Genomic DNA, 27,451 nt, shown 5'->3' on the forward strand with positions numbered 1-27,451 from the left:
GTGAGTGAACATGACTTGTAGGGGCCTGGTAGAAGATCTAAGAGCCATTGCTTGGAAGAACAAGCCTCTTATTCTCTCCCTTATTCAGGGGGGATAGCAGTGCCACACTGGGACTACTCGTTCTAGCTGGGTCTCTGAATGAGAGGCCATGGAGCAGAACTGAAGCAATGACTCAAACATGTAACATGTACTTCCAAACATGTAACTTAAATAAAGAATATGTCTGTCAATTTAAGTCACTGGGATTTGGAGGCTGATTGTTACTACAGAAGAGTTTTAAGTGGTGGAGTCAGCATCCTAACCTTGGTTTAAGTACCATAATGTTCACCTATTTCAAATGCTGAATTTTTTTTTAAGATGTATTTATTTGAGGGGGGGAAGGGCAGGGGGATAGATCGAGAGGGAGAGAAACTCAAGCAGAGTTCCACACTGAGCGTGGAGCCTGAGGTGAGGCTTGATCTCATAACCCTGAGATCAACACCTGAGCCGAAATCAAGAGTCAGATGCTTAACCAACTAATAAGCCACCCAGGTGCTCCTAATGATTTCCAGTATAAGTAGGAGTGCAATCAACACCATAATTTTTTTTTTTTAAGATTTTATTTATTTATTCATAAGAGACACACACACACAGAAAGAGAGAGACAGAAAGAAGCAGAGACACAGGCAGAGGGAGAAGCAGGCTTCATGCAGGGAGCCCGACGTGGGACTCGACCCAGGGTCTCCAGGATCATGCCCTGGGCTGAAGGTGGCGCTAAACCTCGGAGCCCCCAGGCTGCCCCTCAACACCATAATCTAACTTTAGAACATTTTCATCAGCCCAAAAGAAACCTGATGGAGTCATTTCCCATTCCTGCCATCAGCCCTATGGAATAGTGCAATAGAAGGTATTTTGTGTCTGGCATAATGTTTTCAAAGTTTATCCCTGTCTTAGCATGTTGCAGTACTCTTTCCTATCTATCTATCTATCTATCTATCTATCTATCTATCTATCTATCTATCTAGTTTATTTGTGAGAGAGTATGAGCAGGAGGGGCAGAGGGAGAGAGGGAATCTCAAGCAAACTCTGTGCTGAGCACAGAGCTCGATGCAGGGCTCAATCTCATGAGACTTCAAGATCATGACCTGAGCCAAGAGTTGGAGACTTAACTGCACCGCCAGGGTGCCTCACTTCATTCCCCCCCCCCTTTTTTAAGATTTTATTTATTCATGAGAGACACATACAGAGAGAGGCAGAGACACAGGCAGAGGGAGAAGCAGGCTCCATGCAGGGAGCCCGACATGGGACTCCATCCCAGGCCTCCAGGATCAGGCCCTGGGCTGAAGGCAGCACTAAACCGCTGAGCCAACCAGGCTGCCCCACTTCATTCCTTTTAATTGCCAAACAGCATTCCACTGTATGGCTGTACCACATGTTGTCTATCCATTCATCAGTTGATGGATATTTTGCTGTTTCCACTTCTGAGCCATTACAAATAATACTGCTACATATATTTTTTAAGGTGGTGCATTCCACATCAGGCCAAAGGTCACATATGCAGGGCTGGTACCTCAATCCTTTCCAAAAAAGGGCAGAAATTACTACAAGTATCCCTGAGTCAGCTAAGCAAGTGGCTTGTCATCTTAGGGGACAATATAATCAAGCCATTCTGCTTTTTTTTTTTTTACTTTTTATTTTTTATGAAGATTTTATTTATTCATGAGAGACACAGAAAGAGAGAGGCAGAGACATAGGCAGAGGGAGAAGCAGGCTCCATGCAGGGAGCCAAGGTGGGACTCAATCTTGGAACTTTAGGATCACTCCCAGAGCCAAAGGCAGATGCTCAACCGCTGAGCCATCAAGGCATTCCCATTCTGTTCTTTTAGACAACAGCTTTGGCAATAGCCATATAATTTTGACATCAGATATCAACATTTGCTTTCTGCCAGTTAACAGAAAACAGACAGTTTGGGGCGCCTGGGTGACTCAGTCAGTAGAGTGTTTAACTCTTGGTTTCAGTTCAGGTCATGATCTGAGATGTCCTTCTACCTCTGCCCCTCCCCCTGCTCACGTGCTCACTCTCGTTCTCGAAAGCAAATAATCTTTTAAAAAATCGTATTCCAAATTGTTCCTTTAATGCTAGCTCCCTCCATCCCTGATTATAAAATAAACAATACATGTGCATTATAGCTGATAGGGAAACTATAAGATAGGGGCAAAATTACCCACCCATAATCACAAAACATAGAAGGCAATCACTATTAAAATGTTAAATGTTATCAAAATCCTAATGGTCTTTTTGTAGAAAGGCAAAGCTGATCCTGAAACTTATATGGAATTGCAAAAGACATTCAAAACAACTTTTAAAAAGAACAAATTTGAAAGACATACTAATTTCAAAGCCTTTTTTTTTTAAAGATTTTATTTATTCATGAGAGATAGAGAGAGAGAGAGAGAGAGAGAGAGAGAGAGAGAGAGAGAGAGGCAAAGATACAGGCAGAGGGAGAAGCAGGCTCCGTGCAGGAAGCCTGATGTGGGACTTAATCCCTGGACCTGGGGATCACATCCCAAGTCAAAGGCAGATGCTCAACTGCTGAGCCACCCAGGTGTCCCGAACTAATTTCTAAACTTAATACAAAGCTACAATAATCAAACAGCATGCACTGACATAAGGATAAAAATATAGATCAACAGGGATGCCTGGGTGGCTCAGCAGTTGAGTGTCTGCCTTTGGCTCAGGGCGTGATCCCGGGTCTGGGGGATGGGGTCCTACATCTGGCTTCCTGTGAGAAGCCTGCTTCTCTCTCTACGTCTCTGCACGCGCACCCCCTCTCCCCCGTGTGTGTGTGTCTAATGAATAAATAAAATCTTAAAAATATATATATAGATCAACAGAATAAAACTGAAAGTCTATAGAAATAAACCTACAGACCTCTGGTCAACTGCTTTCCAACAAGGGTACAAGACCATTCAATGGGAAAAGAATAGTTAATTCAACAAATGGTCCTTGGACAAGTGGATACCCACCTGCCAAAGAATGAAGCTGTACCCTTACCTCTCAGCACAAGCAAAAATTAACTCAAAACAGATCAAATGTCTAAATATAAAAGCCCAAACTTAAAATTCTAAGAAGAAAACACAGGGGTAAGGGGCGGCGTGGGTGGCTCAGCGGTTTAGCGCCACCTTCAGTGGTGGCTCAGCAGTTTAGTGCCACCTTCAGTCCAGGGCCTGACCCTGGAGACCCGGGATCGAGTCCTGCGTCAGGCTCCCTGCATGGAGCCCGCTTCTCCCTCTGCCTGTGTCTCTGCCTCTCTGTGCATGTCTCTCATGAATAAATAAAATCTTAAAAAAAAAAAAAACACACAGGGGTAAATCTTCATCACCTTGGATTTGGTAATGGTTTCCTGACACCAAAAGACCAGCATCAAAAGAAAAAAATAGTTGAACTGGACTTTATTAAAATTAATTTTTGTGCAAAAAAACTCAGAAAGTAAAAGACAACCTACAGAATGGGAGAAAATAATTGCAAATCACCTATCTGATAAAGGCTCAGAATGTATAAAGAACTTAACAAACAACCCAAATAAAAATGGGCAAAGGACTTGAATAAACATTTCTGCAGAAAGATATAAAAGTGGAAACAAGCACATAAAAGAATGATAAAAAAAAAAAAGATGCTCAACATCATTTATCACTTAGGGAGATGCAAATTAAAATCACGAGATACTATTTTATACCCATTAGAATGGCTATTACAAAAAAGGGTTGGAGTGGCCTAGCTGGCTCAGTTGATAAGTGTGCAACTCTTGATCTTGAGGTTGTGAATTTGAACCCCACGATGGGTGTAGAGATTACTTAAAAACAAAAAAAATTTTTAAAGGGTTAAAATTACAAACGCTGCCAAACATGTGCAGAAATTAGAACACTCATACATTGCTGGTGGGTATGTAAAATGGTGTAGCTGCTGTCTATGGAAAACAATCTGGTGATTCCTCAAAGAGTTAAAACATAAAAGTACCATATGACCTGACAATTCCTTTGGTATATACTCAATGGAACTGAAAATGTATGTTCAAGCAAAAATTTGTACATGAATGAATAGTCCTAGCAGTCTTATTTTTTCAAGAGGTGCCAACAACCCAAATGTCCATAAACTGATGAATGGATAAATAAAATGTGGTAGAGCCATATATTATTCAGCCATAAAAATGAATGACTGATACACACTACAACATGGATAACCTTTGACAACATGCAAGTGACTGAAGGGGAGACACAAAAGGTCACATGTTCTGTGACTCCACTTACATGAAATGTCTAGAATAGGCAAATCCACAGATATAGAAAGCAGATTAGTGGTTTATTAGGAAATGAGGGAAAGGAGAATAAGGAGTAAATGCTCAGTAAATACAGTGTTTCCTTTTGCGATGATGGAAAGTTCTAGAACTAGATGGTAGTGATAGCTGTACAACACTGTGAATGTACCTAATGCCACCAAATTATATATTTTAAAATGGTTAAAACAATACATTTACTGTTATTTGTATTTTATCACAATTTTTTAAAAAGTTAAATGTTTTCCTAAAATGATACAGTCAAGGTAGTATATCCATGAAATATGAGTGCTTTGGTTAATGACAACCACAGCTATACAAATTATATTTCATTGAGATTATTAAAATGTCAAGCTAAAGTTTTTACTGAATTTTATCAAGTTCTATGATGAACTTTTAATGAATCATGGTTCAGAAACTTTATAAATTTTTGTAATTATTTTTGAAACAAAGTAGCAGCAATGAAAAATGACAAATTTTATTTTCATGCTCATTTGCAAGCTGGCTGGACTTAACAATAAGAGTATAACCTATGGGAGCCTGGGTGGCCCAATTAGTTAAGCGATTGCCTTCAGCTCAAGTCATGATCCCAGGGTCCTGGTACTCAGCACCGTATTGGCTCCCTGCTCTGCAAGGAGTCTGCTTCTCCCTTTGGCCTGCCCTCTTGCCTACGCTTTCTCGCTCATAAATAAAATCTTAAAAAGAGTATAGCCTAAAATCTTTAAATATGCCATTCTAGAAAACTATTGGAGCATAACACAGGTAAAATGTCACGGTACCTGAAGTTCTATATCCTTGGAAACACTTTAATATCCAAAAAATGTATATCTCTCACAGAACCAACCTCCCCGAATACTAATCCCCTGTAACCACCTCCAGGAAGGGTTAACTAGGGAGAAATTAGAAGTCAACGTGTTGTTATTCTTTCAGTTCATAACCAATTGAAAAGCAAGGCGTATGTCCCTTGAGATAGTGCCTCCAACAGGCCCAGAACCCTCTATGGCCACACGCAGCAGCTGGGAAATATGAATGGTAGCTTACTTTGCCCTGACTTCATCTGAAGTGAACTAAGGTAAAAGAGCTCTGCCCTTGGCAATGCATACTACCAGGGAACACTGGAGACATGGGGGAGCTGTGCAGCTGGATCCTGACTTCTAAGGAATGGAATTCTTGGCACTTACCCGTTTGCAGTACCAAAAATCCGGCCCTGGTATATACTCAAGGGTGACCTCTTTGTCATGGATCATTAGAGTTCCCTGTGAAGACAAAGACAGAAGCCATCAAAATCAACCCCCAGAGGAAGAGAGAGACAGGAAGGCACAGAGAGCCTTTCCAGTCCCCAAGCTGAAATATTTTACAGAGTGAACCTATTTATCGACAAAAGGAAATGGCTATTTTAAGCCACAGACTTGGGGTAGTGTGGCAGAGCAAGCTTAAGCTTAGGGAAAGGGCGTGGGAGAAGGTAGAATCAGTCTTCAGCCTTGGTTCTTGTGGGTCAGGGTGCTGTCCTTGGGCAGGTTAGGCCGAATCTACTTCTCCAGGGACCATGTAGTGCACTTCTGAGAGTCCCAGCAAGTCCCCCAACCTGACTCGGAGCTAGCACACTATCAAGAAGCAAAGTCTTCCTTCTGCAGCACAGAGGCACAGGAGCCCTCTCAGTTATCTTCTTTTCCATGGCTAACTCAAATCTCCTTGGAGAGGTAGGTAGGGCTTTTAACTGTGGTGTCTGAAAACTTTCTTTGGAACACTGGCTGCATGGCAAAAGTGCCAGGAAAAAGAGGTACAACCCCGACGACAGGTAGGAAGGAGAAAGGTGAAAGCTTCACGGCAGGTCACATCCTTATGGCAGGAGCCTGAATGGCTGATGGTGGCAGCAGAGGTGCTGGCGGCAGTATCACTCTGGCTTGGAGCCTACAGAGTGAGCTAGCCATGAGATCTGAGGAGCAACCTTTAGCAAATAAGCACCATGGGGAAGTCTGGCACAGGAACAGGTGGGGGAAGAGGCTCAATAAGCTTGCAGTTACAGAGCTCCTTTGCCTTTTGGAAAAGTCACAAATTCTATTTCACACCAAGAAAAAGTAAGGTTTGTTTAATAAACACTAGCCAGCAGATACGTGTTAGAGCAGAGGAGAAAAAAATCTCTGCCTACTGACAAGAGACCCTCACCCACACTGGTAAGTGAACTAACCGAGGATGCGACTCTGGAACTAGCCCCTGCGCTGTGTTCATTCTCCGCCCTCTAGGGTCCTCTGTGTCTCCTCAGACAGGGCTCTGAGTTCTACAAGGCATTTCTTTGCAAATGGACCTCAGTTTCTTGCTTGAATCCATACATCTGTCAAATAATGCTTTACCTCTCTGCTTTTCACACCAAAAAAGTCAAGAGAAATATACAGAATAAAATTATTGTCTTGTCAAAACCAAAGGAAATCTGCCCACCTACCTAAGTCTTAGAATCTGGTCTCTGAGAAATTGTTTCTTGGTTTGTTCTCAAGGCCAGAAGACGATGATAATAAAAACTTGCTAACGTTTATTAAGTGCTTACTCAGAGCCAGAAACTGTTAATGCGATCTTGTTGAATCCCCTGAGTGATCCCATAAAATCACATTATCTCCACTTTACAGATGAGGAAACGTGCTCAGAGTCAAGGTCACCCAGATGGTGAAAGGCAGAGCCAGATTCACATGTGAGGCTGTAAATAAGGGACCTCCTACTGAATTCATCAACTCCTGCTCTGTATTAAGGACAAGCAATCTGCTCTCAGAAACCAATCCAGGAAAGAGAAGAACTCTGCAGGCAGGGAGGTCAGGGGACTATCACTCTGCCAAGCTCTACCATACAGGACATTAGTCAGGATGGTACCCTTCTGCCTAAAGGCAGTTTATCACATTATTTAAGAACATGAACTCTGGGTCAGATTCCATAAATTTGAATCTTGCCTCCACCTCATGACCTTCAACAAGGACCTTATTAACTTCCATGTGCTTCAGTTTCCTCGTTTGTAAAGTAAGGATAACAGTACGTATTTCATAAGATGGTTTCGAAGATTCAGTAAATTAATACATGTAAAGAGCTAAGCATGGAATATAGTGAGGGCTTGATAAGTGTATTTTGACTCCTAAGTGCTAAAAAAGGACCAGCATCAGCAGGTGAGACTAGACCAGTCAAAAAGCCACTCACTTCACCTCATTCACTTGTCAGGTAATATTTCACAGCCCATTTCGATCTACTAAAAGACTAAGTTTTCATAGGAAATGGTCACCACACATTAGAACCTGTATCTTTACAAAAGCACTTAGTGTTAGTTGGCAATTCCTGGGCCAGATCTTAGTGTCTCGGCTAAATCTTGCTGGCCTTTTATTATCAGTATCAAGTGCAATATTTGGTACAGAAAATAAACTTAATAAGCGCTTTATGGAAGGAACGAAAGACTAAATGGATCCAACTATCCCTGGGAGACTGGAGTGCTTAGCACACAGTGGCTCTAGAGGGAGGTACTGCTGTCATAGTGTGCATCTGTACACCCTGTCCACAAAACGTGTGGGTTGCTATTTGAAAAGTAAACAGTGCCAAAGGAATAAGGCACTACTGCAAATACAGTTATTTGCAAATTTTGATTTCACCACTTGGAAGTGTCAGTAGACTCAGGAATTTCTAAGGCAAAGAGTCTTTATACTTCTCGGGTAACAAATATGCTACCCCAGGAACCATGGATGATTTTCCTCCAGGGTAGGAAACTTCTGCCAGGAGTGCTCATTAGCATATCAACTTTGAGATGATGCCTTCCCTTTATGTATTACAAAGGCATTATTTCCAATTCCTCAGAGTCCCCTACAGCTATGATGACTCTTTCTTTTCAACCTGCACATGGCTAGACATAAGGCTGCCAAAGGAGACCATTGCTGAAGAATATGAAATAGTTATAATATCACTGTTGAAGAACAGTCAGTTGTTTTATTAAGAATAAACAGAAAGAGAAATCACTTGAATGAGAACCCTCAGGTTTATCTATGATTTGATTCCCCAGCTGCTATCACATATAGGCTGCCCAGATATCCCAAGCACAGGGGTGACATACACTATGTCCTTCCCTATGCTGGCCAGGCCCTTTCTTCAGATTTCATAGGGTAAACATCTGCCAGTGTCTCCTAAGAGAAGCAAATTGCAGGGAGTTGGATAAGTAGATATTAATAAGTAAGAAATTAATAAGTATAGGTCATTAATAAATGATTTCATCATTCTTGGCTGTCCACTTTTAAATGTCTAGTATCTACCACCTCTACTCATTGGGATTTTTAGTCATCATTTGAATTATTGGGTTATTAAGCTACTAAAGCGAAGGTACCATGAAGATCACAAGTCTGATTAACCAGGTCTGCCTCCTAAAGAGGCAACATACATTTGAAGATAAAACCAAAGACACCTCCTTTCTCAGGAGTGTTAGACTGGGCTTAAGTTAGATCAAAACCTGCTAAAATTTATCTCCCAAGCCTAATGCCAAAACTGACAAAGTCACACATAGGTGCTCCTGAGTATATCCCAAGGAGTCTTACTGTAAAGCTGCAAAAAGCTAGAGATCACTGCATTCTTGAACAGTAAAGCAAGTCAAGACCTAACTCTCCACCTCAGGGACACTAGAGAGGAGCACACTCTGGGTCTCAGGGCTGCTGAACTCAACATCCACATTTCCATTTCCCTTTTCAGCTGCTGCTCCTGGAGATTTCATAACTTCATTTTGTGACTGTCAACCTGCGAAAAGGACTTGGGTCAGAGAATTACAACTCTACCACTTGGTCCAGCTGGCTCAAAACCAAACCTCAAGAATCCTTTCTTAAGGTTCTGGGGAGACAAGACCAGATGGGAAGGGAAGAACAATTATGGCCAGCAGCTAGGCATGTTCATTGACAATCTCCCAAAACAGGCATGGTCATAGTCACATTTTGTACTGAGAGCACGGTTGCTGTGTGACAGAAGAGGTCATACCACTGAAGCATGGAGAGAGACAGAAAGGATCAAAAAGCAGGGAGAAAGTATGTGAGCCTTGTGAATACAACTCACAGTGAAACATCAGCAATCCCTCCTCGTAGATTTGTGCTTCTTCCAAACACAGGATGGGAGAATCAGGTTACTGGTGGCTGAGAAGTGGTACTGTTTATCAGAGATAGTAATCTTTATTCATAAGGCAATTATAGTTTACAAAGACATTCTTCACAAATGTCACCTTGCTCAATCCTCACAAGTAGGGCATATTAAAACCTCATTTCCACATGGGAAAGTGTGGTGGGATACATGGTACAGTCTGCCCAAGATTACAGAGCTACTTAGCAATACATACAGGACCAAAAGTCATGCTTTCTTTTCACCATACTGCTTTTGTTTTACACATCCAGGGAGCCAGCCAACTCTAATAGCTGCCACACCAAAGAAGTGGCTTCTGATAAAAGATGCATAATGTGAAATCTAAAGAAATTTGCAGGCAATGGTCCCGTGGGATTTTTTAGAGAGACTGTCATACAAGCCCTACTTACTGATAGAGCTGCCAATCCCCCCCGCCTGCTCAAGTGGTCTTTGTGTTCTCAAAGCACAATTACTTTAAGGCACAGTGCCTCACACAAAGAGAGCTGGTAAGTAGCCGCTACCAGCAGTTTCAACAACCCAACAATCAAATGTATCTGCAGAAAGAATAAAGCGAGAGGAATCAAGTAAGAGGTTTAAAATGGATGTATATCATTCCTATTAGTATAAAAGGGTAGTGTTTATAGAAATCTTTTGCAAAAGCAGCCAGGCTCATTCTTTCTGGTGCAAGGATATGCTATAGTTCAAACATTTTATAAAAATCAGTATTTCCTTTTTTTTTTTTTTTAATTTTTTTTTAATTTTTATTTATTTATGATAGTCACAGAGAGAGAGAGAGAGGCAGAGACACAGGCAGAGGGAGAAGCAGGCTCCATGCACCGGGAACCTGACGTGGGATTCGATCCCGGGTCTCCAGGATCGCGCCCTGGGCCAAAGACAGGCGCCAAACCGCTGCGCCACCGAGGGATCCCCTAAAAATCAGTATTTCCAAAGGCCCAAACTAAAATGAAAGGAAAAGAGTAGAGGAAGGAAGGAGAAGAGTAGAGGAAGAAATCCTAAGGGAAGCACACGGAATCTTCTGTGACAACTCTGTAGTAACTCTGTCCAGTGATCTCTATACCCTCTGTTAGATTGGCTTTTCTTCTCTTTGTTTTTTAGAGGTCCTGATGGGATCTCCACTTGGAAATAGAATCCCACTTCAGGGTCCAATTTAAAGTTGAGGGGCAAGGAGACACTGCATTCTCAGCTGATACTTCATCTTGGTATCTTTTCTGGTCTAGATAAAAGCACAAACATTTTTTTCTAAAATGTTCCTTAATATTTTTCACAGGGAGCCTGGGTATCTCAGTTAGTTCAACATCTGCCTTTGACTCAGATCATGATCCCAGGCTCCTGGGATTGAGCCCCATGTTGGGCTCCCAGCTCAGTGAGGAGCCTGCTTTTCCCTCTCCCTCTGCTCCTCCCACTGCTTGTGCTCATTCTCTCTAATAAATAAGTAAAATATTTAAAAAATAATATTTTTCACTACCTGACCAGTTTATCTGTCGTTTCCTAAGAGGACATAACCAGCTTCTTGCTAAAACCTTATTTGTGCTCTCTGAAGCAGTATGGCTGGTTTGTGTTTTACTCAGCCCAAGCCACGAGACTTAGAGCTGGCCAGAGTCAGGGTCTCAAGATGAACTCTGCTCCAGGAACACAATACACTCTAGACCAGGCTCTAACATAAGCAATTTGATTATTTCAAAGGTAGCTGGTGCTGAGAATATATTCCACCCCCTCCACCACCACTTCCTGCCAGTCTTTGGTGTATTTTAAAATAACATCTCAGTTCTTCCACAAAATGCCTCTTATTATGAGGAAAAAAAAACCCCAAAATAAAAAAACCTATAGTCTTGGAGGTTAATTTCATCAATTTAGCCCCGAGAAGACTTGTCTACCAGGGGATCCACAAAATTCTCCCATTCTGAGTCACTGGAGTCAAAACCAAAGAGGCAAAATATAAACAAACAACTGAGTAAGGAAAGAAGTAAATAATCAAAACTGCCAAAAGTCTTTTCTTTCCCTGTGAGAAGGTGAGGTTCTATCAGAGATCAGGTAAATGAAGCACTCAGTAAATTTCTTCACTACAAACATCTTACTGTAACAGGATTCCTCTGAAACAAATGATACAGTAGATATTAACTAAACTGAATTTAAAGAATTAAGGGCACCTGGGTGGCTCAGTGGTTGAGCATCTGTCTTTGGCTGGGGTTTGATCCCAGGGTCCTGAGATCAAGTCCTGACTGAGCCTGCTTCTCCCTTTCCCTATGTCTCTGCCTCTCTTTCTGTGTCTTTCCTTTCTTTTCTTTTCTTTTTCTTTTTTCTTCTTTTCTTTCTTTCTTTCTTATTCATTCAATCATTCATAAATAATCTTTTTTTAAATTTTTTTAAAATTTCATTTATTTATGATAGGCACACAGTGAGAGAGAGAGAGAGAGGCAGAGACATAGGCAGAGGGAGAAGCAGGCTCCATGCACCGGGAGCCCGACATGGGATTCGATCCCGGGTCTCCAGGATCGCGCCCTGGGCCAAAGACAGGCGCTAAACCGCTGCGCCACCCAGGGATCCCCTCATAAATATTCTTTAAAAAATAAGAGTTAAAAAAGAATTATAAAATCCAGCTATTAATACTTAAAATGAATAAATGTGAACCACTAAAATGCAAATATTTTTGAAAGCTTTCAGTTTGCTTTAATTTTGTAATACTTTTTTTTTTTTTTAAGATTTACTTGTTTGAGAGAGAGTCAGCATGAGCAGGAGCAGCAGAGAGAGAGAGAGAGAGAGAGAGAGAGAGAGAGAATCTGAAGCAGATTCAGTGCTAAGTGTAGAGCCCAATATGGGGGTCGATTTCATGACATCAAACCTGAGCTGAAATCAAGAGTCAGTCACTTAAATGACTGCGCCACCCAGGCACCCCAATTTTGTATGTTTTATTTTTTAAAAAAAATTTTTTTAATTATTATTTATTTATGATAGTCACAGAGAGAGAGAGAGAGAGAGAGAGAGAGAGAGGCAGAGACACAGGCAGAAGGAGAAGCAGGCTCCATGCACCGGGAGCCTGACGTGGGATTCGATCTCGGGTCTCCAGGATCGCGCCCTGGGCCAAAGGCAGGCGCTAAACCGCTGTGCCACCCAGGGATCCCTGTATGTTTTAAAGCAGTATTTCATCCAATGTTGATAAGGACTTCAGTCAAGATTTGTCTGGTTAATCATTATTTCCAAACAGTTCTTAGTGGAAGTAGATAATATTTGAACACATTTTACTGGTAATCCTCAGAATTCCCTTTAGAATTCAGGTTTCTATAACCTCCATTTCATTTTTTCTCAGCTGATTTCAATCACATAGTAATGAAATCAAAGTACTCATAAAGTATATCAGATATAGAAACAAGATACAGCTTGTTCCTAACAATTTTCTCAGTAAGCCCTAAAATAATTGTGAAGTATGCAGGGCAGAGGTTTTAGTGCCAGATAAAAGAAGGGCTCTCCACCTACTGCAGCCTTTAGTGCCATTTTCTTCCCACCCCACTGAATACTAGAACACTATTTAACACTCTTTCAAATCCTGAAATGGCTTTTTAAAAAAAGAGTGTATTTACTTACTTGAGAAAAGAGAGAGAAAATGGGGGGTGGGTACCTCAGGGACAGAAACAAGCGGACTCTCCACTGAGCGCAGAGCCTTGATCCCATGACCCTGAAACCATGACCTGAGTCAAAACCAAGAAGTGGATGCTCAAGTGACTGAGCATCCCAAGATGCCCCTTGAGATGACTATTGTTCTAGCTCCCCGGACTCATTTCTCTGGAAAAAGTGAACCCTGAATTCATCACATGTGCATGTGAGATCTCTAATTGTCTAGGTCTCTAAATTGAGTCACTGTAGAGGAAAAGGGGAGTTTCTAAAATCAATGTGGCAAATATAAAGCTTTGTTTTTAAAAAATTTTTTTAAAAGATTTTATTTATTCATGAGAGAGAGAGAGAGAGAGAGAGAGAGAGAGAGAGAGAGAGAGAGAGAGGAAGGAACAGACACAGAGGAAGAAGCAGGCTCCATGCAAGGAGCCTGACGTGGGACTCGATCCCGGGTCTCCAGGATCACAGCCTGGGCTAAAGGCGGCGCTAAACCGCTGAGCCACCTGGGCTGCCCAAATGTAAAGCTTTCTTACTTTACTTTGTTTTTTGAGTAACGTAATCAAACCATTTCTCTCTCATTTGTTTTTCTTACAGAGCTAATGCTGGGATGTGGGAAGAACAGCCATCAGAAATTATGAGGCCTACAAGTCCTAAGCCACTGCACAGATCACACTGCTGAGCCCACCACAAAGGCGGCAGTGTTCCCCAGGTATCCCAAAGAACCAGCAGCTATTCTTGCAGTCTCACCATCACAGAGATTATTTCTACTGGCTTTTTTTTTTAATTTTTATTTATTTATGATAGTCAGAGAGAGAGAGAGAGAGAGAGAGGCAGAGACACAGGCAGAGGGAGAAGCAGGCTCCATGCACCGGGAGCCCAACGTGGAATTCGATCCCGGGTCTCCAGGATTGCGCCCTGGGCCAAAGGCAGGCACCAAACCGCTGTGCCACCCAGGGATCCCTCTACTGACTCTTTATTAGCTATCTCCTACCCAAGAACCCTAGCTCTCCTGAAAGTTGTCTCTATTAGCCTCTCTGGACTCAATGTCCTTGCTCAGACATTTCAACAAAACAAAACAAAACACAACCTGTGGACATACTTTCTGAAGAAACAATGCCATGAAATGACAAATATAACACAGTGCCACCAGCCTTCTGAACACACACTGTTCAACTGCCATTTCGGGGAGGTAACCACCCACCATTCTTTTTTTTTTTCTTTCTTTCTTTTATTTTAAAGATTTATTTATACATTTGAGAGAGACAGCACAAGCAGGAGGAGAGAGAAGCAGACTCCTCGCTAAGCTGGGAGCCCCATGTGGGGACCCAGAACCCTGAGATTATGACCTGAGCAGAAGGCAGATGCTTAACCATCTGAGCCACCCAGGTGCTCCCCATTCTTTTTTTTCTTAGGCGAAAAGCTACAGACCCAGGGGATCTGGCTGGCTCAGTTGGAAGAGCATGGGGATCATGATGTTGGGTTATAAACAATTTTTAAAAAAGCTACAGACCCAATGAAATTCTGACAGTACCTACAGGACTAATAGAAGCTTTGAGTCAGAAAAGGTCCATTGGGACAAAAGGTTAGGTCCCTAATCCTTTTGGGTCTCCTCATTCTCACACTGAAACAACAGAACTATCAAACTTCAGTCCTTTTTTTAAAAGATTTTATTTATTCATGAGAGACACAGAGAGAGGCAGAGACACAGGCAGAGGGAGAAGTAGGCTCCCCGAGGGAAGCCCGATGTGAGACTCAATCCAGGGACTCCAAGACCATGCCCTGAGCTGGAGGCAGACCCTCAAACACTGAGCCACCCAGGTGTCCCTCAAAATTCAGTCCTAATAAAAACAAGCAGTGGCTTTTCACATTTAAGACATGTTCAAAAAAAAAAAAAAAGACATGTTCAAGTCAAATTAGTCCATATTGAGGAAGCAACATTTGTTGAGCTATATCATGACTGCCATTGCAGGAGGTATGGATAGAGAATGAGGGAATGATCTCTGCACAGAACAGAAATCTCAGGTAATCCAGGAATTTGAGAAGAGAAAGCCAAGAGATCTCTAACAATGTCCCAGCTAGAGTTGCTGCCAAGTGCTACAAAGGCACAGCCCACAGACATCAAGAAACTCTCCCTGATCAGACGTGTATGCCCTGAAAATCTAACCCAGACTTAACCCTTGGATACCTTTAAACACCCTCAGACCTAAGGCACATCATCCAGTGTATTAAAAGGCATTCTTTATATCTATTTAAAGGCTACTACCAAAATAACCAAGTGATCACATAATTGAAAATCTCTTCTTTATAAGAAAAATTCGGTTAAGAAATATCTCTAAAAAGGGCCAAATATCTCTAAAAAGTCTCAAAGCAGTGTTAGGAAGCATCTTGAGGTTTCTCTCTTTTTAAAAGATTTTATTTATTTATTAATTTATTGAGTGGCAGGGGGTGGTGGTGGCATGAGTAAGGTGAGGGGCAGAGGGAGGGGGAGAAGCAGACTCCCCTCGGAGCAGGGAGCCTAACGCAGGGCTCAATCCCAGGACCCTGGGACCATGACCTGAGCCAAAGACAAGACACTCAACCAACTGAGCTACCCAGGTGCCTCTTTGGGTTTCTCTTATACACAATAGCCTGCACTTCTAGATTTTCTTTTTTTAATTTTTATTATTATTTTTTAATTTATTTACTCATGAGAGAGAGAGAGAGAGAGAGAGAGAGAGAGAGAGAGAGAGAGAGAGGCAGAGACACAGGCAGAGGGAGAAGCAGGCTCCATGCAGGGAGCCCGATGTGGGACTCGATCCTGGGTCTCCAGGATCAGGCCCTGGGCTGAAGGCAGGCGCTAAACCACTGAGCCACCCAGGCTGCCCCTAGATTTTCTAAGGTAGTTTCAACTTCGTGTTCTGGACTGTTGAAAGGCTATGTGTTAAGCAATGCAAACTGATCGGAGGTTCAAGAAGATGATTAACATTATATCACATAACTGGCTCCTCTCCAAAAGACTTACTGAAATTATTTCTTCTTGTGGGAAGACTTCTATAGTTTTATATATTAAAAAACACCTTTACCTCTTCCCTACCACATCCTCATACCCCAAAACCATTAGCCAGAATAGGATATGAATTCATTTTTTATTTTATTTTTTAAAGATTTTATTCATTTATTCATGAGAGACACAGAGACAGGCAGAGACACAGGCAGAGGGAGAAGCGGGCTCCTTCTGGGGGGCCCAATGTGGGACTTGATTCCAGGACCTTGGGATCATGACCTGAGCAGAAGGCAAATGCTCAACCATTGAGCCACCTAGGCACCCCACATTTTAATTTTTTTTAAGATTTATTTATTTGAGAGAGAGAGAGAGAGAGCAAGCATGCACATGGGGGGAGGGGCAGAGAGAGAACCTTAAGTAGACCCCCACTGAGAGTGGAGCCTGACACAGCACGCAATCTCAAAACTCTGAGATTATGACCTGAGCTGAAATCAAGAGTCGGATGCTCAACTGACTGAACCACTCAGGTGCCCCTAGAATATGTATTCTTAACAAAAATATTTTCTCAGAGGTGATGGGGCATGGGGGGTGAACAAATCCTGATGATGCTCTTGTGGAGCTTCTTTTAAAGCATGAGGACAATAAGCAAGCATATTTTTAAACAAATATGAAACATGTATCTAGATCTGAAATTCTTATAGGGAAAGTATGAAATGGGAAGAGTTATTTAACACTGCTGGAAGTGAAGAAAGACAAAGGAGAGTGAGAAAGTTTATGCTTAGAGGGGTCAAGTGTATAAACGATTTACCAGGTATAAAGTGCACTGTGAGGAATGCATACAATGGACAAAGCTGGATGTGACCCAGACAGGAGAAAATTAAAAACCACAGTGAAGAAAAGTGAAAAAGCCCAGAAATAAGTAAGATCAAATATACTATTCTTTTTGCTAAGAAAGGCCTAGCAGAAATGCTGCATTCTACTTCTGTCCTCTGTAATTTCTGTATGTTTATATGTAATAAGATGTAGAACAGCTCATGCAGAAAAATTACATCCAAAGCTGCCCAGGTAAATAAAACATGGTCTTTATCATACTGAAACTTCTCTAGCTTCTGCATCTATTAATCCTATATTCAAAAAAAATTTTTTTAATTCAAACTTTAGACACTGACACCAATGCTGATCCATTCCATAGCATATGCTATAGCTACTAGTCATCAATCTATATGCCATTTTATAGGATACAAGAACAGGGGCTCCTGGGTAGCTCAGTTGGTTAAGCATCCGACTCTTGATTTCAGGGTTGTGAAATGGAACCTTGAGTCAGGCTCCATGCTTAAGATTTTCCCTCTCCTTCTCCCTCTGCCTTCCTGCTTACTCTCCCTCTTTAAAGAAAAAAAAGAAAGAAAGAAAAAGAAAAAGAAAAAAGATAAAATTACAGAAGCATACATATTTTACATTTTATTATCTTAAATCTATTTATACTTTTTATCATTATAAAGATAATTAAGGTGTGGCGAATCAAGTTCTATAACCTGAAAGAATTTGGAATTTGGTTCTTACTCTGTAAATGAAGAGATTCCAAGGAGTCTCCCAATGCCTATTTGTTTCCTCTTCCTTGGAGGCAAACTCTTCGTTTTTAACTGAGCACATGGCTCCTGGAATAAAGAAGTCTCCCACACCTCTTTAACTCACTGTTAAGTGTGGCCATGACTAAATTCTAATAAACTGGACATAACAGAAATAGTGCTTGCAAAGTCCAGGAAGTATTCTTAAAGGAGGGGTGGCAAGTCCATTTTCATTCTTCATTTCCTATTGGTTGGCAAGTAAAAGTGATAGCTGACACTCAACTCAAGCAGCCATCTTGGCAATAAGGTGGAAGTCACATGTTGAAGGTGCTAGGGCTACATGACCAAAGGAGCCTGGGTCTCTGAGGATCACGGAACCACCAAAAGAAAACCTGGAGAGCTTAGACTTCATTTACATTAGAAAAAAATAAACTCATTTAAAAATGTCAATATAATCTTAAATAGTACAGATGCTTTTTAGAAATTATTAGGTGCCTGGATGCTTAGTCAGTTGAGTGACCGACTCCTGATTTTGGTTCAGGTCATGATCTCAGGGTCCTGGGATTGCGCCCTGTGTCAGGCTCCACACTCAGCAGGGAGTTTGCTTGAGGATTCTCTCTCCCTCTCCTTCTTTATTTATCTACGATAGTCACACACACACAGAGAGAGAGATAGAGAGGCAGAGACACAGGCAGAGGGAGAAGCAGGCTCCATGCACCAGAAGCCCAACGTGGGATTTGATCCCGGGTCTCCAGGATCGCGCCCTGGGCCAAAGGCAGGCGCCAAACCGCTGTGCCACCCAGGGATCCCCCCCTCTCTCTCCTTCTGCCCCTCCCTCTGTTTGTGCTCTCTAAGATAAATGAATAAATCCCAAGGGGAAAAAGATTATTGGTGATAGGGTAGAAGCAGGTAGGTATTTTGCTCAAAATAAGTTAAGTAGTGAACACAGCTATGAAAAATAGCAATGGGAAAAAAAACCTGTCATGAGTTTTTTGCTCAAAACTAGTTAAGTAGTGAACACAGCTATGAAAAATAGCAATGGGAAAAAAAACCTGTCATGAGTTTTTTGCTAAGCTCTAGTCCTATATCTAATGGTCACCTAAAGGTTCTGCTGTCACCTCACACTCAACATACCTATAACATCATCCTTATCCCTTCTTCCCAAATGCTTTCCTTTCCCACATGCTTTATTTCTGTTTAAGGTACTATTCTTCTTCTTCTTTTTTTTTTTTTAAAGATTTTATTTATTCACTCATGAGAGACACAGAGAGAGGGGGGCGGGCAGAGACACAGGCAGAGGGAGAAACAGGCTCCATGCAGGAAGTCCGACGTGGGACTCGATCCCGGGTCTCCAGGATCACACCCTGGGCTGAAGGCGGCGCTAAACCGCCCAGCCATCTGGGCTGCCCAGGTACTATTCTTCTAACCTCTGAGGGGCCCTTTGAATCTGCTCTCTCTTTTGCCTTCTGTCCAATATTCAGTATTAACAGATTCTTTGTGCAAATTCTTTCAAACCTGACTTTTCCCTTACATAGCTACTGCTAGCCACTAGTGCAAGCCATCATTTCTTCACATCTCAACTGCTGCTCTAGAACCTAAGGCCTTCTCCTCTGCAGTTTCTCCCACTCTTTCCTCTAGTCAAGACTATATACTACTACAAGAAGAGTTTCCTTATAGTGTCATTTTGATTTTGTTGTATTTGTGTAGCTCTCCCATGCCTTCAAATTAAAGATTAAATGCAAGGCTCTTGACAACCTACCTTGCACTTTCCAAGTTATTCCTTTAAAAAGATTGCTAAGAGCTTATGAAGAAGGAATATGGAATCAGAAACTATTTAACATTTCTTAATTCAATTAACAAGTATTTATTCAGCACATCATGTGTTGCCATCTATAGCTCTAAACCCTTTGGAGACTGAAGGGGAAAAAAAGTGAAAAAAAGAAAATAAACAGCTCTGACCTCATGAATCTTTCAATCTAGAGATGTCCAATTATATCTGGTGGCATTTCCGTTATTGTACATAGATCTTTGCCAGTCATTACTGAGGTACTTTGGTTTAGCGATTTACTCCTTTATTCCATATTTCTCACGGCCCTAGTACTATCTTGAAAATATCTAAACAAATGCCTAACAAGCACTCATCTCAAGCACTCAGAAGAGACACAAAGAGCATTTTCCTAGGCAAGGTGCCCAATCCAGTTCTCTGATCTTAAAGAGGTCCACTCAGCTTAGGAACTTGATAGGAATAAACACAAACATGTCTGAGCTGGCAACTACTCCAGTTTGTAGGGAACCCAACATATCCTGTATTGTTGTGGATTAACATTATACAAGAATCAGGTCAAAGAAAAAAAAAGACCTTTAACCTATTCCTTTAAAATAAATACCTCAGAACTAGACAACATGAGCATTATCAGATGCATGGGCAGAAATACTAAATGTGCTATTTAATAGTTGCAGGAGAATGTATAAGGAATGGAAAGAAGAAAATTAGCTAGCAATTCAAGTGTCAACTGCAAATCCTGATTATGCCCAAAACCCAAAAAACAAAGACAGATTTACATCCAGGGCAGCAACTACCTGGAGATACTCAGTCAAAAACCCTCCAAACAAACAAACACCCCCCAGCCTAAAGAAGAATTCAAAATGGCAATACGAGTGCCCAAAACAGAACTGAAACCTGAACACTGGAACTGTGAGTAGTCCATGTAGGCCACTATACTACTCTAATATGGAACCTAATTAGCTATCCACTTGGAGAAAGCTCCTGAAACAAACCAAAAGCTTCAGCATTTCCACTCCTAGATATACACCCAAGAGGAATGAAAATATATACCCACAGAAAAATGTGTACATGAGCATTCGTAGCAGCATTATTCATAACAGCCAACAGTGGAAACAACCCAAATGTCCATCAATTAATAAACAGATAAAAGAAAATGTGTTACATTCATATGATGGAATAATCAGCCATAAAAAGAGATGAAGTACTACTTCATACACAACATGGATGAACTTTGAAAACAAGTTAAAATAATGCTAAGTAAAAGAATCCTGTCAAAAAAGTGTTATGAGCCCATCTACATGAAATATCCTGAATGGGCACATCTACAGAGAAAGTAGACTAGTGGACATTTAGAGCATGGGAAGGGGAAAGTGGAGGAAACGGAAGTGACTGCTAATGAGTACAGAGTTTCTTTTTGAAATAACAAAAGTTGTTCAGGAATTGTATATTGGTAATGGTTGCATAATCTTGTGAATATACTAAAAACTCCTGATCATGACTTTTTAAAGTAGTATACTTTAAAAGGGTGAGCTTTATGGTACGTGGATTACACCTCAATTAAAACAAAACAAAACATGGTTTCAGAGCCGCAAGGCTACTGCCAGGAGGAAGACATTCAGTTATTTCATTCCTCCCTCACTGCCATACACTGGTCCACTTAAACCTGCTCACACCCCACAGCCTTTCAGGGAGCATCCTGCCTTCAGCCTCTAATTATGCCCACCACTGCCACACTCATTCTTCTTATCGCATTCCCATTCTCGCCCAAAGCTCTGGTTCCCAACAACCATATATAATTGAAAATTAGAGAATTCTGGGGTGCGTGGGTGGCTCAGTTGGTTGGGCATCAGGCTTTTGGTTTCAGGTCATGCCATTATCTCATGGGTCATGAAATCGAGCCCCAAGTGCCAAGTCAGGCTCCAGGTTCAGCAGGGAGTCTGCCTGAAGATTCTCTACCTCTGTCCCTTTCCCCACTCAAGTGTGAGCTCTCAAATAAATAAGTAAATAAAATAAATCTTTTTTTTTTATTAAAGAAAGGAAAGGAAAATTAGATAACTCTAACTAGAAAGGAGCATCTATGTTCCCCAACAAAAAGATGGCTGAAAAGCAATCTGACTGAACTTGAATGAATAAATTTCTAGGGCTGTGTATAGTCAAATATCTACTTATATTTAATTTATTAACTTAGTCTGATACAGTTAAATGATAATATACTATTTTATTAATTACAACTATACCCCCAATACCTATACAATGGCAGACATATAAACATAGTAGGGGATTTCTACTGAATGATTATAGGTAGGCAGCAATCAATGAAAGTTTAAACTACTGGGTGACAGATTGGAGATAACACGCAAAATCCAGAAAGTCCACTCATGGATTTATATTAAGAGAAATGAGTATAGCTATTCACCAAGAGACATAACTTTGAAATAGTGCTCTCCACCCAACCTACATGTCCTTTAACAGAGGAACTAATGAATAAATTATGATAATACTTTTATGCTGAAAGACTGTATAACAATGAAAATGAATACATTCCAGTTATACATAAGATGAATTTAAAAAACAATACCAAGCAAAAAAGTCAAGTAGAAAAATACATCCTGTGTGATTCAATATACATAAGGCTCAAAAGCAAGTCAAAGGACTCTTTATTATTTTTTTAAAGATTTATTTATTTATTCATGAGAGAGACAGAGAGATTGGCCGAGACACATACAGAGGGAAAAGCAGGCTCCATGCAGGGAGCCCGACATGGGACTCGATCCTGCAACTCCAGGATCAGGCCTTGGGCTGAAGGCGGTGCTAAACCGCTGAGCCACCCAGGCTGCCCCTAAAGGACTCTTTAGTATCAGAACTTAAAACAGTGACTATCTCTGCGAATGGCAGAAAAGAAAACAACCAGGAGAGGCAGTAGGGATTTCTGCATATAAAGTGAAATTTTATTTATTAACATGGGTGGTGGTTCCATAGGTGCTATAGACAGAATGTCTGTGACCCCCACCCCTTTCCAATTTATTTTTTAAAATATTTTATTTATTTGACACAGAGAGGGAGCCCAAGGAGGGGGAGCAGCATGCAGAGGGAGAAGGAAAAGCAGGCTCCCCGCCAAGCAGGGAGCCCAATGTAGGGCTAGATCCCAGCACCCTGGGATCATGACCTGAGCTACAGGCAGATGCTCAACCAATTGAGCCACTCAGGTGCCTGTCTTCCTCCATTTTTTTTTGAAGTCCTAATTCCCAATCTAATGGTATCTGGAAGTGGCATGCTTGGGAGATAATTAGGTCATGAAGGTGGAACCTTCATGAATGGAATTATTACTCTAAGAGATAACAGAGAGAGCATCTTTCTCTCCACCGTTTGTGGATATACCAAGAAGGCAGCCATCTACAAACCAGAAAGAAGACCCTCACAGGGAAATGAACTCGCTGGTACCTTGATCTTGGACTTTCTGGCCTCCAGAACTTTGAGAAACAAATTTCTACGTTTAAACCACCAAGTCTATGGTATTTTGTTACAGTCACCCAAACTGATTAAGACAATAAGTATATACAATTTGTGATAATTCACTGAACAGTAATGCTCACAATATGCTCTTTTCCATATGTATGCAATACAAAATGAATGAATGAAGAAAAGAAGTAATGATTTCAAGACATCACCCTTTCCATCTATTTTATTCAAGTTCTTTATATGCTGCAGTTCCCTCACTGATAGGGCTATTTTAGGTCATCTAGCAATTTTTTAGAGCATGATATTTTAATTGCCATCATACTTGCTTAAGATATATCACTTCAAATCTGTGTTATTGTAGTTATTGTAATGTTATTATAGGAAAGTTTATCCTAAGCCATAAGTACCTTTTGAAATAAAATTACAATAGTCAATTATTTCATTGATACTATAAGTGAATTTGAGTACTTGTTTTTATTAAAAATGTTATCTAACAAGCTGTATGATTATAACTTCAGAATTATCACTGAAATTTTGTTAGATTTCTTTACTTCTTCAGAGGCACCTGGCTGGCTCAGTCAGTAAAGCGTTAGGACTTTGATCTTGGGTTGTGTGTTCCACCTCCACACTGGGTGTAGAGATTACTTAAAAACTGAGATCTTTATTCTTTTTAAAGATTTGTTTATTTTACAGAGAGAAAGACAGTAAGAGAGAGCAGAGAGAATCCCAAGCAAATTCCACACTGAGCACAGAGCAGACCCAGGGCTTGACCTCACGACCCCGAGATCATGACACAAGCTGAAACCAAGAGTTGGGCATTTAAATGACTGAGCCGCCCAGGCATCCTAAAAGTAAAACCTTAACATTTTCTTTTTCTTTACTCCTTTAAAAAACCAACTCACAGGGATCCCTGGATGGCTCAGCAGTTTGGCACCCGCCTTCGGCCCAGGGCGTGATCCTGGAGTCCCGGGATCAAGTCCCACGTTGGGCTCCTTGCATGGAGCCTGCTTCTCCCTCTGCCTGTGTCTCTCTGCCTCTCTCTCTGTCTCTCATGAATAAATAAATAAAATCTTAAAAAACAAAACAAAACAAACCTCACCCATCCACCCCAGATTCTAAGTAGCTGACTTCTGTAAGCATCCAAAATTGGCATGGGCTAAAGTCGGTGATTAATATATCTTCCTCAAATACTTTGTGACTCAAAAGAATTGAGAAAATACTCCAGAACAGCAAAGACTGTTTTTTTTTAATTTTAAAAAATATTCTATTTATTTATTTATTCACAAGAGACACAAACAGAGATGCAGAGACACAGGCAGAGAAAAAAGCAGGCCCCCCCGCAGGGAGCCTGATGTGGAACCTGATTCCAGGACTCCAGGATCACAACCTGAGGCAAAGGCAGACACTCAACCACTGAACCACTCAGGTGCCCCGTCTTTTTTTTTATTTTATTTTAAAGACTTCTGAAAGATAAATTCTTAGGAAACCCCATTTCATATTCAGATAATATACTAATTTCCAGTATTTCAAAAAAGTCCAACATGTCCGATATGTATTTACCTTAAGACTAGAGAGAGTAACTAAGATGTTCTACCTTTTCTCTTTTAGTTGAATATATATCAAGAACCAACAACTTATAAAAGAAATACAAATAACTAGTAATTAAATATAAAAATGTTCTGGCTCATTAATAACCTAAGATAGGAAAATCAAATAATTCCCTTCTTCGATACACTGGCAACATTTTTTAAAAAATATCAAATATTTCAAACGTACAAAATATTAGAGAATAACAAATATCCACATACACTACCCAGTATAACTATTTGTAATTAATACTTGGCCCTGGGCAGCCCGGGTGGCTCAGCGGTTTAGCGCTGCCTTCAGCCCAGGGCCTGATCCTGGGATCGAGTCCCACATCGGACTCCCTGCGTGGAACCTGCTTCTCCCTCTGCCTGTGTCTCTGCTCCCACCCCGTGTCTCTCATGAATGAATAAATAAAATCTTGAAAAAAGAGAAATACTTGGCCCTGTTTGGGATGCAAGGAAAACAGGTACACTCAAACACTACTGGTAACAAAGAACAAATTGAGAAACTTCCAGATGGCAATCTGACTACATTTAACAAGTTATAAAATATGCTTACTTTTTATTCTGGCAAGTCTACTTGGAAGAAATTCACTTAAAGAAGTAATTAAGGATGTGTGACTATTTAGCTACAAGGGCATTCATCAGGGGGATCCCTGGATGGCTCAGTGGTTTGGTGCCTGCCTTCAGCCCAGGGCGTGATCCTGGGGTCCCGGAATCAAGTCCCACATCAGGCTCTCCACATGGAGCCTCCTTCTCCCCTCCCTCTGCCTGTGTCTCTGCCTCTCTCTCTCTCTCTCTCTCTCTCTCTGTCTCTCATGAATAAATAAAATCTTTTTTTTAAAAGGGCATTCATCACAGCATTATTTAATAAAATACAGACCTCAAAATGTCAAATAAAGAACTAGTTAACTCATGGTGGTTTACACTATGGAGCAGTATACAGCCATCAAAAATGATGTGATAAAAATGTATTTAATGATAAGGAAATATGTCCACAATACTTGAAATAAAAAGGTTATAAAATAATAAGTATGAGATTACCCTACTTTGTATAGGATAATCTGTATCATCTATAATCACTAAATTTTTTTTAATTTTTTTTTTATTTATGACAGTCACAGAGAGAGAGAGAGAGAGAGGCAGAGACACAGGCAGAGGGAGAAGCAGGCTCCATGCACCGGGAGCCCGACGTGGGATTCGATCCCGGGTCTCCAGGATCGCACCCTGGGCCAAAGACCGGCGCTAAACCACTGCGCCACCCAGGGATCCCTATAATCACTAAATTATAGTGCACTGAAAAATCTGAAAAGGCACACATCAAAATAACAGCAGCAGTCTAGTTGATATTTATAGAATATATCTAACAAGAATGCACATCCCTCTCAAGCTCACATGGAATATTCACTAATATGGACAATGCTCTGGGCCATAAAAAACCTTAACAAACTTAAAAGAATAGAAAATCATAACAATGTATGTTCTCAGACCACAACAGAACTAAACTAAAAATCAGTAACAGAAAGAAAGCTATAAATCCCCAAATACTTGGGAGATTACACATTTCTAAGTAACTCGTGGGACAAAGAAATCTCTCAAACTTTTTTTTTTAACTTGGAACTAAATGAGGCTGTAAATATGACTTAACCAAATCTGTGGGATGCAATGAATGCAGCGCTTAGAGGGAAATTTATAGCCCTGCATACACATAATAGAAGAAAGAAATTTATCAATCTAAAATCAAGCTTCCACTTTAGGAAACTAGTAAAAGAAAAGCAAATTAAATCCAAAGTAAAGGGGCACCTGCGTGGCTCAGTGGTTGAGCACGTCTGCCTTTAGCTCAGGGCGTGATCCTAGAGTACCAGGATCAAGTCCCACATTGGGCTCCCTATATGGAGCCTGTTTCATCCTCTCCCTCTGCCTGTGTCTCTGCCCCTCTGTGTGTCTCATGAATAAATAAATAAAATCTTAAACAAATAAATAAATCCAAAGTAAGTAGAATAAAAGAAATGATACAAAAAAATAGAGCAGAGGGGCGCCTGGCTGGCTCAGCTGGAAGAGTATACAACTCTTGATCTCAGCATTGTACGTTCAAGCCTCTATTTTTCAATAGGGAAAATCAATAAAGCCAAAAGCTAGTTCCTTGAAAAGATCAATAACATTTATAAACAGCCAACCAGTCTAAGAAAAAAAAGAAAGAAAACATGTTACTAATATAAAAAATGAAACAGGGGCATCACTACCAACTTCACACTAAAGATATTAAAATAGGGACACCTGGGTGGCTCAGCGGTTGAGCCTCTGCCTTTGGCTCTGGGTGTGATCCCAGTTTGGGGATCGAGCCTCACAATGGGCTCTCTATGGGGAGCCGGCTTCTCCCTCTACCTGTGTCTCTCCCTCTCTCGGTATCTCTCATGAATAAATAAATAACATTTTTTAAAAAATAAAAGAAAGACATTAAAATAATAATAAAGGAATGTTATGAATAATTATACAGCCACAAAGTTTGGCAACCTAGATAAAAGGACCAATTCTTTAAAAAACACAATATGCCAAAACTCACACAAAAAGGAGAAGACAATCTCAATAGGCCTAAATATCAACTAGACTACTGCTGTTATCCAAGAAATTGGATCAACAATTAATAATCTTCCAAAACTGAAAGCACCAAGCCCAGAGGAGTTCGATGAGAAAGCCTACCAATTAAGAAATTACACTAATTTTCTGTAATCTTTTCTAGAAGATAGAAGTAGAAAGAATACTTCCTAACCCATTCCCTGTAGCAGGCATCACCCTAATGCCACAATCAGACAAGTACACTAGAAGAAAAGAACTATAAGCCAATTATCTCCCAAGACTGTAATGCAAAATCTTCAACAGAATAATAGCGAATTGGGTGGCTCAGCGGTTGAGCGTCTGCCTTTGGCTGGAGGCGTGATCCCGGAGTTCTGGGATAGAGTCCTGCATAGGGCTTCCTGCATGGAGTCGGCTTTTCCCACTGCCTGTGTCTCTGCTTC

At 40.9% G+C, this 27,451-nt stretch overlaps 1 protein-coding gene across 4 annotated transcripts in view; it reads right to left on the reverse strand.

The window, feature by feature from the left end:
- The window catches only part of RBM6 (RNA binding motif protein 6), a 123,079-nt gene that overhangs the window by 20,166 nt on the left and 75,462 nt on the right, over positions 1–27,451 (reverse strand). For 3 of the 4 annotated variants that reach the window (XM_055342911.1, XM_055342913.1, XM_055342912.1), the window contains one exon: positions 5,495–5,569. In XM_055342911.1, the coding sequence (XP_055198886.1) occupies positions 5,495–5,569 (75 nt within the window). Of the gene's footprint in view, positions 1–5,494; positions 5,570–6,501; positions 6,599–27,451 lie in introns of those variants that run through there. The other variant, XM_055342914.1, reaches the window with a different exon arrangement.

Source organism: Nyctereutes procyonoides, unplaced genomic scaffold, assembly GCF_905146905.1.
Source record: "Nyctereutes procyonoides isolate TBG_1078 unplaced genomic scaffold, NYPRO_anot_genome, whole genome shotgun sequence".
Taxonomy (NCBI): domain Eukaryota; kingdom Metazoa; phylum Chordata; class Mammalia; order Carnivora; family Canidae; genus Nyctereutes; species Nyctereutes procyonoides.